Source organism: Lissotriton vulgaris, chromosome 1_1, assembly GCF_964263255.1.
Source record: "Lissotriton vulgaris chromosome 1_1, aLisVul1.2, whole genome shotgun sequence".
In the NCBI taxonomy this organism is placed as follows: domain Eukaryota; kingdom Metazoa; phylum Chordata; class Amphibia; order Caudata; family Salamandridae; genus Lissotriton; species Lissotriton vulgaris.
In genome coordinates, this window is record NC_141685.1 from 919932340 (window position 1) to 919954916 (window position 22577).

At 41.3% G+C, this 22577-nt stretch overlaps 1 protein-coding gene across 1 annotated transcript; it reads left to right on the forward strand.

The window, feature by feature from the left end:
- Positions 1–5601: 5601 nt before the first annotated feature.
- Positions 5602–20453, forward strand: LOC147748164 (uncharacterized). The gene is made up of 5 exons (XM_086959069.1): positions 5602–5858; positions 9281–9316; positions 15519–15956; positions 18502–18717; positions 20158–20453. The coding sequence occupies exons 3-5, from the start codon at positions 15519–15521 to the stop codon at positions 20440–20442; spliced, it is 939 nt and encodes a 312-aa protein (XP_086815195.1). The 5' UTR covers positions 5602–5858; positions 9281–9316; the 3' UTR covers positions 20443–20453.
- The last annotated feature ends 2124 nt before the right edge of the window (positions 20454–22577 follow it).

Here is a 22577-nt window from a genome sequence, read left to right on the forward strand (position 1 = left end):
AAGACTTACATTAAGGGACGCACCCGCAGCCAAATTCTGTATTTACAACACGTACACACACAGCCAAAATTATCCTAGCATTTACAAATACCCACAGACACATCTTTCTCATTCGCCGACTGGACGGCTCCACAGCAATGTTCAGTATTTGCATACTAAACATAAACGCCACAACTTCGGCACATCTTTCACCCTGTATATTACAAGCGTTCTATGTTTCTAAATGAAACTTTGTATACTTTACAAGCTTTACATATTCCACTTTTTAAGGGTTACTTCGAGCAAAAAAAGTTGAACTTCAATGACAGAAACGTTAAATAAAACAGACGACAAAAAAAAAATTTTACTTTGTCAGTTCCGAGCTAACTCTTATGTGCGCTTAAGTGAGTTGCCCAGGGAAGTCTACTGGCGCGCCAATGTCGAAACTCCATTTGCATACACATTCAAACATTCACACTTCTAATTCGCGCACATCAGCTAGTGTGACTTTTCCTTGGGGCAAGGGAAGGACTGCAAGGCGGGTGTTAGCTCGAGAACAACAACAGACATCCCCCCCCCACCCCAAAATCAAGTAGAAACGTGAATTTTTTTCGCTAAACTTAAACAATCCCACTGAACGTAAATACGAACATTAGAAACGTTATTTGTTTTATCAAAACTTATTTAGTTTACATAACCAGGCCTAGTATTTCACAATTTTGTGGGACAACGTAGTATGTAACATCGGCCTATTCTACTTCGACTCTTGTACAGACTACATATTTTCAATGTTGCCTTCAGTGGGAAAATTACGATGTTGCCTTCGTTTGGATAACCACCATATTTCTGATACACACACATTAAGGGACGCATCCGCAGCAGACTCACTCTCACTCACCCGTTTTTTTTTTTCTATTTAGTTAAGGGTAACTTTCAGCCAACCTCTCTTGCTATTTTGTTAAGGGTCACTTGCAGCACACATTTCAAGACGAATTACAGTAAGGCAGAAAATGGCGTCTGGAAACGTTTTTTTTTTAACATCATAACTCTTATACTTTAAATACAATCTACCACTGTATTTTAACATTTCGCCACACCTACTCACCACCAACCTCTCTTTCTATTTTCTTAAGGGTAACTTGCAGCCAACCTCGATTCCTACTTTGTTGACTATGGCGCTTTTACAGACTAAAGAATTTCGATGTTGACTCACTCAAACATTCCAGATTTTGCCTTCTTTTGGATAATCACCACTGTATTTTAACGTTAACACACACACATTAATGTAGGCATGCTATCACAATAAAAAACAAAAAATTGATGGCAAATACATCAGCTCAAAACATTTCGCCACACCTGTCTCAAGATTTATTGCCAGAAAACATTATGTACCATCTTCTAAATCCCCCACTCTATTTTACCGTTCCCACACACACATCAACCACTCACCCTCAACCACTCACCCTCAACCACTCACCCTCACCCACTCACCGTCAACCACTCACCGTCAACCACTCACCGTCAACAACTCACCGTCAACCACTCACCCTCACCCACTCACCCTCACCCACTCACCCTCACCCACTCACCCTCACCCTCACCCACTCACCCTCACCCACTCACCCTCACCCACTTACTCTCAACCACTTGCCCTCAACAACTCTCCCTCAAACACTCACCCTCACCCACTCACCCTCACCCACTTACTCTCAACCACTTGCCCTCAACAACTCTCCCTCAAACACTCGCCCTCAACCACTCGCCCTCAACCACTCACCCTCAACCACTCACCCTCAACCACTCATCCTCAACCACTCATCCTCAACCGCTCACCCTCAACCGCTCACCCTCAACTGCTCACCCTCAAACAATCACCCTCAACCACTCACCCTCAACAACTCACCCTCAACCACTCACCCTCAACAACTCAACCAACACATCACTCTCACTCACCATCAACATCTCACTCTCAAACATCTCACCCTCAACACCTCACCCTCAACGACTCACCCTCAACACTTAAAATGGCGTCTGAAAACTTTTTTTTTTTAACATCATAACTCTTATACTTTAAATACAATCTACCATTGTATTTTCCCATTTCGCCACACCTACTCACGACCAACCTCTCTTTCTATTTTCTTAAGGGTAACTTGCAGCCAACATCGATTCCTACTTTGTTGACTATGGCGCTTTTACAGACTAAAGATTTTCGATGTTGCCTCACTCAAACATTCCCATTTTTGCCTTCTTTTGGATAATCACCACTGTATTTTAACGTTAACACACACACATTAATGTAGGCATGCTATCACAAGAAAAAACAAAAGTTTGTTGGGAAATACATCAGCTCAAAACATTTCGCCACACCTGTCTCAAGATTTATTGCCTGAAAAAATTATGTACCATCTTCTAAATACCCCACTCTATTTTACCGTTCCCACACACACATCAACCACTCACCCTCAACCACTCACCCTCAACCACTCACCCTCACCCACTCACCCTCACCCACTCACCCTCACCCACTCACCCTCACCCACTCACCCTCACCCACTCACCCTCACCCACTCACCCTCACCCACTCACCCTCACCCACTCACACTCACCCTCACCCACTCACCCTCACCCACTTACTCTCAACCACTCGCCCTCAAACACTCGCCCTCAACCACTCGCCCTCAACCACTCGCCCTCAACCACTCACACTCACCCTCACCCACTCACCCTCACCCACTTACTCTCAACCACTCGCCCTCAAACACTCGCCCTCAACCACTCGCCCTCAACCACTCACCCTCAACCACTCACCCTCAACCACTCACCCTCAACCACTCACCCTCAACCACTCACCCTCAACCACTCACCCTCAAACAGTCACCCTCAAACATTCACCCTCAACAACTCACCCTCAACAACTCACCCTCAGCAACTCACCCTCACCCACTCACCCGCACCCAGTCGCCCTCACCATCAACCCCTCATGCTATTTTTAAGGGTAACTTATAGACTAAAGATTTTCTATGTTGCCTCACTGAAACATTTGCGATTTTGCATTTTTGGGATAATCACCACTGTATTTTAACGTTCCCACACACACATTAATGTAGGCATGCTATAACAAAAAAAATACCCAAACTTTAATGGCAAGTACATCAGCTCAAAACATTTCGCCACACCTGTCTCTAGATTTATTTATTGGCATAAGAAAAATATGTACCATCTTCTAAATCCCCCACTCTATTTTAACGGTACCACACACACATCAACCACTCACCCTCAACCATTCACCCTCAACCATTCACCCTCAACCACTCACCCTCAACCACTCACCCTCAACCACTCACCCTCAACCACTCACCCTCAAACAGTCACCCTCAAAGACTCCCCCTCAAACACTCACCCTCAACCACTCACCCTCAACCACTCACCCTCAACAACTCACCCTCAACCACTGTCCCTCAACATCTCACCCTCACTCACCCTCAACACCTCACCCTCAACCCCTCACCCCCAACCCTCACCCGCAACCCCTCACCTTGCACCCCTCCCCCACACCTCACCCTCAACCCCTCACCCCCAACCCTCACCCGCAACTCCTCACCTTGCACCCCTCCCCCTCACTCACCCTCCATCACCCTCAACCCCTCACCTACATCATCAACACTTCACCCTCAACACCTCACTCACCCTCAACCCCTCCCACTCACCCTCACTCACCCTCACCCTCACTCACCCTCAACACCTCACCATCACTGACATTCAACCCCTCACCCTCACTCACCTACCCTCACCCACCCTCAACCCCTCAACCTTACTCAACACCTCAGTCTCACCCTCACTCGCCCTCACCCTCAACGTCTCATGCTATTTTTAAGGGTAACTTGGCGCAGACAGTTCAAGTCGAATGACAGTAAGGTAGAAAAATTCTATAGTCACTCACCCTCAACGCCTCACCCAACATCTCACCTTCACTCACCATCAACATCTCACACTCATTCACCCTCAAAACATCAGCCTCAATTCCTCACCTCAACCCCTCACCCTCAACCATTCACCCTCACTCACCCTCCCTCACCCTCAACCCCTCACCCACACTCTCAACACTTCACCCTACACACCTCACCCTCAGTAACTCTCAATACCTCAATCACCCTTCCCCTCACTCACCCTCAATACCTCACCCTCACTAACACTCAACCCCTCACTCACCCTCACTCTTACTTCCAGTTACACTCAAGACCTCAGCTTCACCCTCACTCATCCTCACCCTCAACCCCTCATGCCATTTTTAAGTGTACCTTTGAGTAGACAGTTCAAGTTGATTTACATTAAAGGATAAAATGGTGTCTGGAAACGTTAACAAAACTACTATAGTTTACATACCATGCCGTACACACACACCAACATAATTCCTAGCATTTAAAATTACCCACAAACACATTCAAGGGCCGCATCCTTAGCAATGCTCACTATTTTTATACAACAAATAACAACACAACTTTGATGGCAAATAAATCAGCTCCGAACATTTCGCCACACCTATCGCTACATTTATCTATTGGCAAACAAAATCATCGGACATCTTTTTCATTCTCACACTGTATTTCTATGGTGACAGTCACACATTAATGGAGGCATCTGCAGCAATGTCCTGTCTTTTCATACTAAACATAAACGCCACAACTTTGAGCCTGTATATTACAAGCCTTACATTAAGGGACGCACCCGCAGCGAAATTCTGTATTTACAACACGTACACACACAGCCAAAATTCCCATAGCATTTAAAAATACACACAGACACATGTAAGGGCCACTTACGCAGCAATGTTCACTATTTTCATACTGAAACGGAAAACACAACTTTTATGGCAAATATTGCATCCGGCCTTTGACCCGTTCAGCACCACACCTGTCTTTCCATTTATTTTTTTCCAAACAAAATTATCCACCATCTTTCTCATTCACCCACTTTTTTTTTTAACATTGCCACACACACATTAATGGACGCATCCGCGGCAATTTTCAGTATTTTCATAGTAAACCTAAACGGCACAACTTCGAGCCACTATATTACAAGAGTTGTATGTTTTTAAGTGAAACTTTGTATACTTTTGATGCTTTATATATGCCATTTTTAAGTGTAACTTCGAGCAGACAGTTGAAGTCCAATTACACTAACGTAAAAAAAAGGCCCTTTGCTTTGTGAGTTCCGAGCAAATTCTTATATGGCCTTAAGGGAGTTGCCCAGTGAAGTCTACTGGCGCGCCTATGTCGAAACTCCATCTGCATACACATTCAAACATTCACACTTCCAAGTCGCGCACATCAGCTAGTGTGACTTTTCCTTGGGGCAAGGGAAGGACTAAAAGCTTTGATCCTTTCTTAAACACAAAAAGAAAAAAAAGATTCTTGCATCGTTACCCCCTATTTAAGCAGAGGGACGGGTCACTTTAAGTCATACTCTCTTTTTACCAGCGAGGACAAAACTTCGACTTACAGAACGGCGCTGAACTTGCTGCTATCGACCAACAGCCACTGAAAAATTACGGCATTCAATCTTAGAACGTAAGTGCATGCAAGTGTTATTTCGATACATCTAAGGGACAGTATTGATATTTTTAGTTGCGTTTATTAGAACTGTTACTATATCAACATTGCACCTGTGTTAAATTATTCTGCGACATGTGTGTTTGCAAATCTTCATTTTCTATGGTAATACTTAGCAAAAGACTACGTAATTTCTAAAACAGGTCATACCTTGGTTTAAAACAACAGATACATATTGTTTTTTTTTTGTTATCTCTTGTAGGTTATTGGTACGCTTTCAACATTTCCTTGATAGGGGGAAAGAAACTGCGCACCAACATATATCAAGTAAGTACAGCCAACTGTTCACTCTTCTACACAATTTTTACTTCCGTTCCTAACACTCCGACGTGGGGGCAGGGTCAGTGGTTAAGGGTCGGGTCGACAGCAACAACATAAAACTGACCATGACGTTATTCACAGTACCCTGCAGCCGAAGGCTTCGTGCACTGAGCCCTCCCGGCATAGACATAATTCTTCGCTCTCTTTCTCTCTTCGTCTCCCTACCTCTCTATAGCACACTAATCACACACACCCTGTCACATTAGGCAAAACACTGCATCTTACACTAATCACACACAGCCTGTCACATTAGGCAAAACACTGACTGCCACCCTTATACAACACGTGCAACTCCTACGCAATGTAACATCATAGCACTTCGCCACTACAGCACCAAACTTTCAGTCAAAAGTTCTAATTGAACATTAATTTGCACGTAAACAGGCAACACTTTACAAGATTTACGCACAATGCATTCATTCGTTGCTTTACTTGCACAGTTAGTAATCCAAGTTACAAGCTGACACACAGAAACAGCCACTCGTACAACTACTAGTATTACATTTTCACAAGCACACATCCAATAACATATTAGCCAGGATTAGCTGCCTACCCCAAAAAATAATGCACCTTACACTTACTACACTATTCACAGGCACATTGGAACATTAGGGCAAATAGCACAGTCAGAATCCGTTCTCAACACTTCGCCACACCACAACAAAGTTTTCATACACTCAATCCACTATCAAGGGGACTTTCGCCCACCCCCTCTATTACATGGCTACTCACAATCTTTCAAGCAGGTTAAAAATGTACTGTTTACTTTGTGTACAAGGACCCCATCGGTGGGGGCAATGTTAGTTGTCAAGGATCGGGGCGACAGCAACAACATTAAACTGACCATGAGCTTAATCACAGGACCCTGCAGCCTAAGGCTTCGTGCACTGAGCCCTCCCGGCATACACATAACTTTCTCGCTCTCTTTCTCTTTCGGTCTCCCTACATCTCTATAGCTCTCTCTCCCTCTCTATAGCTCCCCCTCCCTCTCTCCTATCTTCCTCTGTTTCACTCTAACTGTGTTCCTCCCTCTGTCTCACTCCCCCTTTTTTCTTCCTCCTCTCTCCCTCCCTCTCCGTCTCCGTCCCTATCACCCTGCATCTCACTCCCTTTCTCTTCCTCTCCCTCCATTTCCCTTCCTTTCCATAACTTTCCCTTCCTCTCTGTCTTTGTACATAACTCTCCATTTGTCTACCATTTACTCCCTCTCTATCTTTCTACATTACTTGCACACTAACTGTGTACACTTTCAATATTACACGCACACCGCATTCATTTCATTTTCATATTCAATACAATATAGGAAGTAATCTAAGTTAGACGATGACACACACACACATTTTTCAGGACGTCTCGCACTATTAACTCTTCACGCACACACTCACTCCCTCTCCATCCCCAACAACAATTCCAAGCCAGAATTAGCTGCCTACCCAAAAAAAAATTGCCCATACACTTACTACACTAGTCACAGGCACATTACAACATTAGGGGGAATAGTACAGTCATAATCCGTTCGCAACACTTCGCCACACCACAACAAATTTTTCAGAAACACAATCCACTATCAAGGGGACTTTCGCTAACAACCTCTATTACATGGCTAATCACAATCTTTCAAGCAGGTGAAAAATGTACCGTTTACTTTGTGTCCAAGGACCGCATCGGTGGGGGCAGGGTTAGTTGTTAAGGGTCGGGGCAACAGCAACAACATTAAACTGACCATGAGGTTAATCACAGGACCCTGCAGCCGAAGGCTTCGTGCACTGAGCCCTCCCGGCATACACATAATTTTCTCGCTCTCTTTCTCTTTCGGACTCCCTACATCTCTATAGCTCTCTCTCCCTCTCTATAGCTACCCCTCCCTCTCTCCCATCTTCCTCTCTTTCACTCTAACTGTGTTCCTCCCTCTGTCTCACTCCCCCTTTTTTCTTCCTCCTCTCTCCCTCCCTCTCCGTCTCCCTCTCTATCACCCTGCATCTCACTCCCTTTCTCTTCCTCTCCCTCCATTTCCCTTCCTTTCCCTAACTTTCCCTTCCTTTCTGTCTTTGTACATAACTCTCCATTTGTCTCCCATTTACTCCCTCTCTATCTTTCTACATTACTTCCACAGTAACTGGGTACACCAACACTTCGCCACACCACAACAAAATTTTCATACACACATTCCACGAACAAGGACACTTTCACACACACACTCTATTACATGCCTACTCACAATCTTTCTCTCAGGGGCAAAATTTAATGTTTACTTAGTGTCCAATGACCGCATCGGTGGGGGCAGGGTCAGTGGTTAAGGCTCGGGGTGACAGCAACAACATAAAATTGAGCATCACTAGCCCTCAACACCTCACACACACACCCTCAACACTTCTCCTTCAACTCCTCACTCACCCTCACTCTCACTCAACACTTCAACACCTCAGCCTCACTCACCCTCAACACCTCACTCACCCACAACACCTCATTCCCACTCACCCACACTCAGCCTCATCCTTACTCACCCTCAGCTTCTCACCATCACTCACCCTCAATTTCTAAGCCTAATCTACCTTCACTCACCCTCAACCCCTCACCCTCACTCACACTCACTCACACCATCCTCACTCACCCTCATGCTCACTCACCCTCATGCTCACTCACCCTCATGCTCACTCACCCTCATGCTCACTCACCCTCATGCTCACTTACCCTCAACATGTCATCCTCACTCACCCTCACCATTACTCACCATCAAACCGTCACCCTCACTCACCCTCACCCTCACCCTCACTCACCCTCATCCCCTCCCCCTCACTCACCCTCACCCTCACCCTCACCACCTCACCTCAACAACAATCAACACCTCACCCTCACACTCACACCCTCAACATTTCATCCTCATTTACCCTCAACCCCTCACCTACACTCACCCTCTCTCTCCTTCTCTAGCTCCCCCTCCCTCTCTCTTGCCTTCCTCTTTCTCACTCTAACTTTGTTAATCCCTCTGTCTCCCTCTCCCTCTCTCTCCCTCCCTCCATCCCCCTCTCCCTTCCTATCACTCTCCCTCTCACTCCCTTTACCTTCCTCACACCTCATCCATTCTCTGATTCAATGCAACACATAACACACACACACATTTTTTAACGTCTCTCAGTATTAACTTTTCACGCACTCACTCACTCTCTCTCTGTCCCCCTTTTCCTCCCACTCCCTCTCTCTCCCTCTATCATCTCACCCTGCCTGTGTGCCAGCCGTGGCACATACACTCACAGCAGCACTAGAGCTCTTAACAGGTCTTTAAAAGACTATTTACATGCTAATGTGTCTTTTATGGCAAAAATTCGGAGAAATATATTCTAAACAATATGTTTTTTTTCAACTTTCAGATTATTCAAACAACAACAAAAGAAACAGAAGTTAAGGTAAATACTACTTTGCCACTTCGTTTAAAAATTGTTAAAAGTTCATACCTTACAGTCCCCCAAAAAATTTTTTAGTTCACAAACCTTCTCAATTTACATTATTTGATAACAACATTTCTGTATAACTTTGAAGATGCAGAAATGCTTAAAAGCAAGTTACCATCAAGGGAATAGCAAATTTAATAGCAAATCACAAGGTAAGCAATGCTTACCAAATAGTGCTTTTGCTGTCTTGCACAATTTATGCAAGCCAGTAACTACTTGGAACTCTAATGATCTGCATTATATAATGGACCGTGGGGACGCTTTATATCTCCAAATGCATTCTATTAACAAAGAAACACTTATGCATCCAGATGACCTGCCAAGGTATATAGACCACAATCAAAAGATATATTCACTTTTGCTACGGAATGCTTACTACGGTGATGTCCTTAAACGTTTTGATAAAGCCTACCCAGATATTAGCACAGCATTAAATGTTACTATTAAGAAGCACTGTGGTGTTCTACTTTGTATGAATGTTTATGTAATAGCTATTTTCAAACATATGCAATCATACTTTGTATTTGATTCACATAGTAGGGACCATGAAGGCATGCCTCATTCAAACGGAACATGTGTTACAATTGCATTTAATTCGTTTGAAGGGCTAATTCAATATGTTATGAAACTAGCATATAACTTAAAACATCAGGCTGAGCAATGTGTCCAATTTGAATTAACACCAATAGATATAAAAGTCATTCAAAGAAAATCCTTTACAAAAGCACTTACTGTGCACAAAAAAAATAGTCAACTGCCGCAAGAAAGAAAAATTTGGGTACATACTACTGAATGTACTCCTAATCAGACGATAACATCAACATCAATGTCTTCTGATCATTTACAGAATACAAGTAAGGGAGGGAATAGCAATAGCAATCATTTACCACAATTACCAGGTAATAGTAAAGCTATCCAGGGAACAAATAAACAGTCTCGGAAAAGAAAAAGGGATTCAAGTACATGTCCAACTACAGTTGTACAAAGAAAAAAAATTAATACAGCTGAAGAAGACATTACCAACAGTCAACTAAGTGCTAATGATAATAACATACCCATCTTCACGCAGGGCCAAAGACAGAAACGAGGTCAACAAATCCATACAATCATTCGCAAATTCCACCGGGAAATATTGCATGGGCCAGAGTACATATGTACTCTTTGCAATCAACTGTGGCATAAACAAACGTTGCTAAATATACGCAGTGTTAGCCAATCCGAAATTTTCAACAAGTGTAACATTAGTAACAAGAAAACAACTTTTATTTGTAAGACTTGCTATTATTACATTCGCAAAAACAAAATACCACCATGTTCAATTGTAAATGGCATGGGCTTCCCAAATGTACCAGTTGAATTAGAATTATATGATTTAGAAGAAAGATTAGTTTCACCTAGGATACCATTCTTACAAATTCGGAGTCTGCCACGCGGTTTTCAAAAATCATTATCAGGTGCAGTAGTTAATGTACCTGCAGATGTTATGACAACTGTTACAATTTTACCAAGGCAAATTAATGACGCCATGACAATCCCAGTGAAATTAAAAAGGAAATTAATCTATAAATCATATACACATTATGAGAATATTAGACCAAATACTGTAAAAAAGGCAGCTACATGGCTAGCGAAAAATAGTCGAATGTTTAATGAATATGGTGTTACCATTAACCCTGACTGGGAGTATATACCTCCAGAAATAGAATCTCACAATGAGACTTCTGAAACAAACAATTCATCTGATAGTTCGGACAACATAGAAGCTGGAAATTTGGATACTATGTTAACAAATGAAACTATTACTAGTAATTCGCTGAATGTGTTAAGTTTCGCTCCAGCTGAACATAACACGCCAAGAGGTTTATATGAGGATAAAGATTCAGAGTTTTTGGCTTTCCCTACTATTTTTTGTGGTGAACGAAGACCTAACAATAAGGAAAGACACATACCGGTACATTATAGTACTATTTGCCAAGCAGAGTTAAGGAGTTATGATAGAAGAGTCGCTAAATCTATTACTAATGTCTTTTTTAAACTGAAGAAATTACATATTAAGCAGATCCATGGTAAAATCAACATTTCCATCAGAAAACATTTTACAGATGGGAATAAAATAACTGCTAAAGACATTAAATGTAATATTGCTAATGTTTTACAGTTCAATGAGGGGTACAAAGTATTAAAAACTATACGCAGTTCACCTCCATATTGGGAAGGTTGCAAAAAAGATATTTTTGCTATGATAAGGCAACTTGGCATTCCCACTTTCTTTTTGACATTATCTGCTGCAGAAACAAAATGGCACCATTTAATAAATATACTATTGAGAGTTAGAAACTTACAGGAATGTACAGAGGAAGAATTCTTAAACATGTCTTGGGAAACTAAAAGTAAATTAATACAAGAAGATCCAATAACATGTGCAAGACAGTTTGACTATCAAGTTAGGAAATTCTTTAATTGTGTTTTGCTGAATGGCACTAATCCAATTGGGGAAATAGTAGACTACTTTTACAGAGTCGAATTCCAACAGAGAGGTTCTCCACATATACATGCATTACTCTGGGTAAACAAAGCACCATTGTATGGTGTTTCACCAGTGGAAGAAGTCAATAGCTTTATTGACAAATATATCACTTGTCATAAGTCTGAAAACCCTGTTTTACAACCGTTAATAAATCTACAAAGGCATGGTCACACCAAAAATTGCAGACGTAAACAGCAACGGACATGCAAATATCAATATCCCAAATATCCAATGTCAAGAACGCTCATATTAGAGCCATTAACACTGGAGGAGACAAATAACCAATGGCAAGATAATATGAAAATAATACATGAAGCTATGAATAATACTACTTTTAATACACTTTCTTTTGAGGAATTTTTGGACTTCATTAAAATGGATGATAAAGAATATATTACTTCTATACAAACTAGCTTACAAAAAACAACTATTTTTTTAAAAAGAACACCAGCCGAATGCTTCATCAATAACTACAATAGTACTCTTTTAGAAGCTTGGCGAGCAAATATAGACTTGCAGTTTATACTAGACCCTTATGCTTGTGCAGTCTATATTATCTCATATATCAGTAAATCGCAAAGAGGAATTAGCAAACTTCTAGCGCAAGCTGCTAAAGAGGTACCAAGCAATAGTAATATCAAAGATCAACTTAAACACATAGGGAACAAATTCCTCAACTGCACAGAAATTAGTGCTCAAGAAGCAGCATATCTAATTCTTCAAATACCATTACGGAAAAGCTCACGATCATTTGTATTTATTAATACTAGCCGTCCAGAGAAAAGAACTTATTTAATGCGTGATATCGAAACTATTAATAACTTGCCCGAAAATTCCACTGACATTCAATGTGAAAATATTATTATTAAGTACTGCAAACGGCCACAATCATTAGAGATGTGCACGTTAGCAGACTATGCGGCTAATTTCAACTATGTGAAGAAAAAAACACATGGGAAAGAAATAAATGATTGTGAAGATTTACTTGCAGAACAAAACTTTTACAGCTCAGATGAGGAAGAATTAGAAATAGAATGTAGTGACGGAAAAAAACTACAACAGAAACATAATTATGATTATGCTTTAAATAAGCGCAGACAAGGGAAAATAATACGCTTTTGCAGATTTAGCAAAAATAATGAACCGGAAGAGTATTATAGAGAAATATTAATGTTGCACTATCCATGGAGGGAAGAAGAAAAAATACTAATCAACAAGGAAACTTACTATGATAGGTATCTGGAAGTTAAAACATTTGTTGACACACAACTAAAAATCTATAACAAACAGCATGGTGAACTTACAAACATTATTCATGAACAGTCTCATGAAAATGTCATTTCACCTCCTCTATCACCAACTGTGAATATACAGACAGAAGACCAAAATCCAGAACATAATAATAGATATGATTTGGCTCTAGATTTAGGAATTAGAACTACAACTGAAGAACAAAGATCAACTAACGTTCTTTTACCCAATGAAAAATACCAACAACTTATGCAAAACTTAACGGAAGAACAACTTAACTTTGTTTACCATCACTTGCATTGGTTTAAAACTACTAGCACTCCATGCTATACTTTTTGCACTGGAGGGGCTGGTGTTGGGAAAAGTTTTGTAATATCTGCACTTTATCAAACTTTACTACGCTACTATAACACTAAGGCCGGTGAAAATCCGGATAATGTTTATATCTTACTTACTGCTCCAACAGGAAAGGCTGCCCATAATATTAATGGCAAAACACTGCATAGCACTTTCAAAATACCTGTGTCGCAAAGTTTGTCTTATAAACAACTGAGTCATGAACATAGAACTGCTCTACAAATGGAAATGATGCATGTTAGAGTTGTTATTATTGATGAAATTTCAATGGTAGGCCACAATATGTTGAATTTTATACATAACAGGCTTCAAGAAATTAAATCATCTAATGAACCATTTGGAGGAATTTCTATTTTAGCCATTGGTGACTTTTACCAATTAAAACCTGTATTTGACAGATACATTTTTCAGGATTCGACACAAATGTATGGTCCTTTAAGTGCTAACTTGTGGAAAGAACATTTTAAAATTTTTGAATTAACAAAAATTATGCGCCAAAAAGAAGATCTACAATTTGCTGAATTACTAAACAGATTGAGAGAAGGCAAGCATACTGAAGAAGATATTTCACAAATTAAGCAAAGGGAAATACAACCTGATGAGACTTTATTAGAAACAATTCCATATATCATGTCAACTAATCTAGAAGTTAATGAAATTAACAAAAAGGTTTTAGAACAACATTGCAAAGATTATCCTGTCTACATAACAGTAGCAAGCGATACTGTTAGTTCTGATTTGTCTGAAAGTGTGAAAAAAACGATTCTTAAGCAACTGCCCAAAGATCCACAGAAAACAATGGGCCTTTCACATACATTACACATTGCCTTACAACTTCGTTATGATTTAAGTTGCAATGTGGATGTCAATGATGGTTTAACAAATGGCGCAACTGGTGTTGTACAATTAGTAGAATTGATTAACAATACACCTATTATTGTTTGGTTGTTATTTGACAATCCCACTATAGGAGAAACAACCAGACAACAATATAAACACTTATTTCATTCACAAACACAAAATACATGGACACCAATACATGCTATAGCTAGACATTTCCAATACACTAAGAAATTTATTACCATTATACGGAAGCAATTTCCTTTACGCCAAGCATCAGCACGCACTATACATCGCACACAAGGTGCAACTCTTGAACCACTTTATATACACTTTAATAACAGCAAGATTCATCATTTGCATTATGTTGCTATTAGCAGGGCAAAATCAATACAAAATGTCTATGTACACAATTTTGATGAGCGTAAAATTGTAGTACATCCACAAGTTAATGAGGAAATGCACAGATTAAGGACAGAAATGCCACTTGAAATACATATCCCACAGTTACATACATACAGTGCACATTTCAATATCATTGCACACAATATAAGATCACTACAGAAAAATTTTTCATCTATGGTAGCGGATAGGAATATATTACAAGCAGACATTATTTGCTTAACTGAGATCAACACTACAAGAAATGCTACAGCTAATGATTTCAGTATAGAACAATATCATCACATTATATTTGATAAATTTCATACATACAACACAAACCATGGAATGATTATGTACTACAAAAAAGATTTATTTATATTGCCTATTTATGAGACACTTGAAGGGATAGACATTTTACATTTTACTCTACAGATTGATAACACAGATTACCTTATTATTATTTTATACAAACCACCCCTAAAAAGTATAACTTCTCTTTTTGATTTCATCACTAATATTACGGATTTTTACCCCATGCACAAATTGATTATTATAGGGGATTTCAATGTGGATGTATCTCAAACAAATGCAAACAGCAAGCAATTACTTGGATTCTTTGAAACAAAATTACAATGTCAACAACTCATTAACAGTTACACAACTAACTACCAATCCATTTTAGATCATATATATACAAATGACCAACTACACAACTATGGTACTTTAGAATGCTATTGCAGTGATCATAAACCAATATGGGTTTGTATTTAACATGTTATATCACATTTTCTATTTCAGATGATGTCTATTGAAGAAATAATGAACATTAATACTGATGACAACAAACCATACCAGAAACCAATAAGAGTTAATGTCATCAGCTGCTCAGGGAAAACTACGTACAAAAATGCTAAACAAGAGCAGAAAATTTTATTCCATTTGGCTTTAGCAGATAAAACTGGAACAATTAAATGTACTTGTTACCAAGAAAATTTATATGAGCAAACGAAAATAAACTGTGGACTACTGATACGGAACTTTATTCTCAAAAACAAAACAATTTTAATTACAAAACAAACTAAAGTAACCAAATTTCCCGCAATGACAATCGAGGAGGGCCTGATCCAACAAGCAAACAACATTTTGCATCCGCCTGCACCATCGGCTTCTCCCATCAAGGAAATAAAACGGGCAAGTCTAAAAAGCCTGATGACCGTTTCAGGGACAATAATTGCCGTAAGTATGAACACAAACATGTTATCATGTCAACTAAAAAAAATATTGTCTTGCAGTGGAAGAGTTGGACTTATTAGGATTGTAAATGACATATCTTATGTATTTGTGCTTTTTCTAAATTGCAAGTATAAATAGTCTGATGACTGTTTCAGGGACAATATGTGCCAGATGTATCAACACAAACATGTCATCATGTCTAGTACAAAAATGCATAGTTGGCTTACACACAAATTACACATTTAGGGGCCCGGTGTAGGTAGCCCTTTAGCGATCCCAATCGGCCAAAAAAAAAAAAGATTTTGGCCCGTTTCACATCGGTAAAGGGCTATTGAGATGTAGGGGCACATTTTAGGTAACTTTAGCAAATCTGTTTATTAACCGAAACGGTAGATTTACAGATTCAATAAAATTAACTGAAATGTAATGTAGGTAGGCAATGTACCTTCTGTACATGGCTTACACAATCGGTATTTTACCATGGAATACAAATCCAGGGTAAAATACCTATGGCATGTGACAGGCAGACCTGCCCTTACAGCAGGTATGCTTGCCACATGGCACCTGTGCCTTTTTTGGCGGTGCAGGAGGGTGTCAAAGTGACACCACCTGCACCCTTCATAATTCTTTAATTACAGATTCAGTAAATACCGATTCGGTAATGCCTAATCATTCCTATGTCCTTCAAAACCCATATGAATTAATGCACATTACCTATTCGCTATTTACCGATTTGGTAATTAAAGATTTGTTAAGGATTCTGTAATGAATCCAGATGTTGGTACCTACATACAAAAATGGGATTTACCTACATCGGGCCCTTAGGAACTTCACGGACAACATCAAAAAAGCTTGCATTAGACACTCTTTCACACTCTTTCACACTACGTATAAAGGGATAGTTTTGAGATATATAATATGTGAGTACTTTGGGGTATAGTACAAATTCAAGTACTCTCCACAATGACAATTTTTACTAAATAAAAATTGCACTATGGTAGAAAGTATGTTCATTTGGGTCCTGAAATATAATACATTATATTACCAGTGATACAATGCACTACTACTATGTTTTTTTACTGTCACTATTTTGTAGAATTGTTCTTTTTGGGTTTACCAAAAGTACGCAAATACTGTCTTTACATCAATGCCTCACCCTCAGTCAACATCACTCACCCTCAACACCCAACTCTCACTCTCACTCAACACCTCACCCTCAACAATTCAATTTTAATGCCTCACTCACCCTCAATCTCACTCACATGAGATCACCCTCAACACCTCCTCCTCACTCAGCCTCAATCACCCTCACTAGCCCTCAACACCTCCCACTCTAAAACTCTACCCTTCTCCCTCAAATACTCACTCACTCTCACTCAACACCTCAACACCTCAGCCTCACAATCAACATCAATGACTCACCCTCACTTAGCATCATCCGTACTCACCCTCAACTTCTCACCCTCAATAACTCTCAACACCTCACCCTCATTCACACACAACACCTCACACTCAACAATTCACCCTTAATGCCTCACTCAGCCTTAATCTCAATCACCCTCAATCACCCTCAACACCTCTCACTCAATCACCCTCACTCACCCTCACTCTCCCTCAACACCTCCCCCTCAAAAAGTCAACACTTCTCACTCAACTCCTCAGTCACCCTCACTCTCACTCAACACCTCAACACCTCAGCCTCAACATCAACACCTCACCCTCACTCAATTAATCACCCTCACTCACCCACACTCACACTCATCCTTACTCACCTTCAACTTCTCACATTCAATCTTTCACCCTCAACACTCCCTCACTCTCACTCACCCTCAACGCCTCACCCTAACTCTGCCTCAATCACACTCACCCTCACGTAACACCTCGTCCTCACTCACCCTCAACCCCACCCTCACTCACCCTAACACTCAACACCTCACCCTCAATAACTCACCCTCACCCACACCCTCACTCATGTCATCAGGTCTACTAAAAATATGCATACTTGCCTTACTCAGCCTCACTCACACTCACGCTCATCGTTACTCACCCTCAACTTCTCACCCTCACTCACCTTCAAACTCTCACCCTCACCCTCTCACCCTCACCCACCCTCATTTAGATTCAACCTCACCCTCACGTAACGCCTCATCCTCACTCACCCTCACTCCCCATCAACTCCTCACACTCAACACCTCACCATCACACTCACTCATGTCATCATGTCTACTTAAAAAATGCATAGTTCACTTACACACACATTACACCTTTAGTAACTTCAAAAACTAACTGGACACATTTTTGATTATGCACTCTTCACACATAGTAGCAAGTACAACTTTTGAAAAATATAAGATGCCAGTGCTTTGGTGTATACTACAAAAAAAAGTACTATGTACAAGGCCATTTTTTACAAGAAACATTTCAATCTTTTAGAAAGGAGGTTCATTTGGGTCGTGAAATATGATACATTATATAGCCTTTCAGACAATGCACTAGTAATATCTGTTTTTACAATCACTATTTAATAGAATGCTTTCTTTTTGTGTAGGAAGAGGACGCAAAAACGGTGTTTATCAATGGGCAAGATACCCCACTCAAATCCATTACAATAAAAGATGCAACTGATGATATAAAAGTGACACTGTGGAGAGAAGCGTCACTATTTAAAATACATCTTGGGAAATATGTGACCCTGACTCATGTCACTGTACATGAATTCAATTGCCAAAAAATATTGAATACAACGCGCCATAGCAAAATGGAGGTAAGCACAACGAACAAACAAAGTTTTGCAATTATCTCTTTTCAGCCACTCTTGGAATTGCACCCAGTCTTGCCCTTTCACCCACTCTGCCCCTTCCACCCACTCTGGACATTTTACCCACTCTGGACATTTCAGCCACTTGGGACCTTTCGCCCATTCGGGAGCTTTCACCCACTCGGGAGCTTTCACCCACTCGGAACCTTTCAACAACTCTGGCTCTTTCACACACTCTAGGCCTATCACCCAATCTAGACTTATCACCCACTCTAGACTTATCACCCACTCTCATACTCACTCACCCTCAACAACTCACCATCAACACCTCACCCTCATACTCACTCACCCTCAACTCCTCACGCTCAATCACCCTCACTCACCGTCAACACACTATCACACTACAACAACAAACAAATACTTACCACCACAGCAACACTTAACTCACCCTCAACACCTCACCCTTAACTCCTCACTCAACCTCAATCTCAATCATCATCAATCACCTTCAACATCTCACACTCAACACCACTCTCATACTCACTCACCCTCACAACATCACCCTCATTTACCCTCACTTACCGTCAACACACTATCACACTACAACTACAAAAAAACACTTACCACCACAACAACACTTCACTCACCCTAAACACCGCACCCTTAACTCCTCACTCTCACTCATCCTCAATCACCCTCAACACCTCACCCTCACTCACCCTCAACGCCTCAGCCACACTCACCCTGACACTCAGCTTCTCACCCTCAGCCTCAACACCTCACTCTCACTCACACTCAACGCCTCACCCTCAGTCAATCTCAACACATCACTCAACATCACTCTCACTCATCCTCAATCACACTCAACACCTCACTCTCAACACCTCACTCACCCTCAGCCCCTCACCCTCACTCACTCTCAACTCCTCACCCTCACTCATCCTCACTCACCCTCAACACCTCCCCCTCATTCTCACTCACTCTCACTCTCACTCACCCTCATACTCACTCACCCTCAACACACTATCAGACTACAACCACACCAAAACTTAGCACCACAACACCACTTCAATCACGCTCAAAACATCCCCATCAGCCCCTTACTTACCCTCACTCTCACTCATCCTCAAACACTGACTCACCCTCAATCTCACTCACCCTCAACGCCTCACCCTCACTCACCCTCAACATCTCACCCTCACTCACCCTCAACACACTATGACACTACAACCACACAAAAAAATTATTACCACCACCTATCACCCAGTCTCGACCTATCACCCACTCAAACTCTATCAACAACTGGGACCCTTTCACCTACTCAGTCCATTTCACCCAATGTGTCCCTTTCAACAACTCTGTCCCTTTCAACCACTATAGGCCTTACACAAAAAATAAAGTATACACATTTTAAAAATAATTATTGCTTTTCTTTTCTCTCAACAGGTAACAGCCCCACCAGAGGAAAAGATGGACATTCTAATTTATGGTGTTGAAAGCTCTACTGAGCAAACAAGTATCATCACAATAAAAGTGACAAACACAGACGAATTGCAATCGATGCCCATCGAAAACGAGATCTTAATTAAATGGTTTATGTTAGATGAGGACGTTGAGAACATCGGAGATGCCCTTGTCCATTTTTTGCCACAAAATTTTGAAGTTGTCTTTTGTAATGGGCAAATCATAAAGATTCTTAAAGAAAAAGACGATGAAATATGTTCTGAGTAAATTTTGCATGTTGCCAGGATATTTTTTTTTTGTACAAAGTTAAACAATAAATATTTGTGTTTTTTTATAAAAAATAAACAAGTGTGTAATACAAATTTTACTACTTATATGGTGATTTTTTCTATTCCAAAGGCAAATTATAACTAAGACACTCCATTTATACAACATAGTCACACCCACATACAAGATTTAGCCAATCCATTTGACATTAGAAAAACATATACAAAATACACATACTTTGTAGCTTACACGCACTACAGTATTATGTATGAATGAGACTGTTGAGCTAAAGACGCCTGTGCTGGTGCTGAGTTATGCTGTGTTGTTGAGCAATGTTACTGTGGGGGGCCGAATGTTAAGGTGGTATTGATGCGTGTTCCATTGGTGGACATCACAAATTAGGTTGTTGGGAGAAGTGCAACTGTTGTTGGAATGAGTTATGCTGTGGTGGTAATAGTTGAACACTAACACAGCACAACTCATCATCAACACTTCACAACTACAGCATTAGGAAGCACCTCACTAACAACACTCATCAACACACCAACATCACTCTACACCACTGCAACAGCATCAATCTACCACAACAACATACACAAATACTAACACACTTTACAATAACGAGTCACACATGCAAAACACTCACATTTGTCAATAACACCCTCTCTCACACTCACTCACCCTCAACTCATCACCCACCCTGAATTACACTCACTCACCCTCAACACCTCACACTCACTCTCCCTCAACACCTCATCCTCACTCACCCTCAACACATCACCATCACCCTCACCCACCTTCACTCACCATCAACACCTCACCCTCACTCACCCTCCACCCTGCACCCTCAAACACTCAATCACCCTCGCTCTCAACACCTCTCCCTCAACGCCTCACCCTTAACCCCTCACTCACCCTCAACGCCTCACCAACACTCACCCTCAGCCCCTCACCCTCACCTACAACACGTCACTCTCACTCACCCTCAACACCTCACCCTCAACAACTCATCATCAACACATCACTCACCCTCACTCTCACTCATCCTCAGTACTCTCAACACCTCACCCTCAATATCCACTCACCCTCAGTACCTCACACTCACTCACCCTCAACTCCTCACCCTCAACACCTCACCCACACTCATCCTCACTCACCCTCAAAAACTCACCATCAACACCTCACCCTCATACTCACTCACCCTCAACACCTCATCCTCATTTACCCTCACTCACCGTCAACACACTATCACACTACAACAACAAACAAATACTTACCAACACAGCAACACTTCACTCACCCTCACTTCACTCACCCTCAACACCTCACCCTTAACTCCTCACTCACCCTCAATCTCAATCATCATCAATCACCCTCTACACCTCACACTCAACAAATCACTCTCATACTCACTCACCCTCACTCACCCTCACTCACACTCAAAACATCACCCTCATTCACCCTCACTCATCGTCAACACACTATCACACTACAACTATAAACAAACACTTACCACAACAGCAACACTTCACTCACCCTAAACAACTCACCCTTTACTCCTCACTCACACTCACTCTCACTCATCAACAATAACGCTCAACACCTCACCCTCACTCAGCCTCAACGCCTCACCCACACTCACACCCTCACCCTCAGAACCTCACTCTCTATCATCCTCAATGCCTCACCCTCAACGCCTCACCCACTCACCCACAGCTCCTCACCCTCAGCCTCAACACCTCACCCTCACTCACCATCAATGCCTCACCCTCAGTCAACATCAACACATCACACACCCTCACTATCACTCATCCTCAATCACACTCAACACCTCACCCTCAACACCTCACTCACCCTCAGCCTCTCACCCTCACTCACCCTCAATTCCTCACCCTCACTCATCCTCACTCACCATCAACAACTCCCCCTCATTCTCACTCACTCTCACCCTCACTCACCCTCATACTCACTCACCCTCAACACACTATCACACTACAAACACACACAATGCCTCACCCTCAACGCCTCACCCACACTCACCCTCAGCCTCAACACCTCACCCTCACTCACCCTCAACGCCTCACCCTAAGTCAATCTCAACACATCACTCACCCACACTATCACTCATCCTCAAT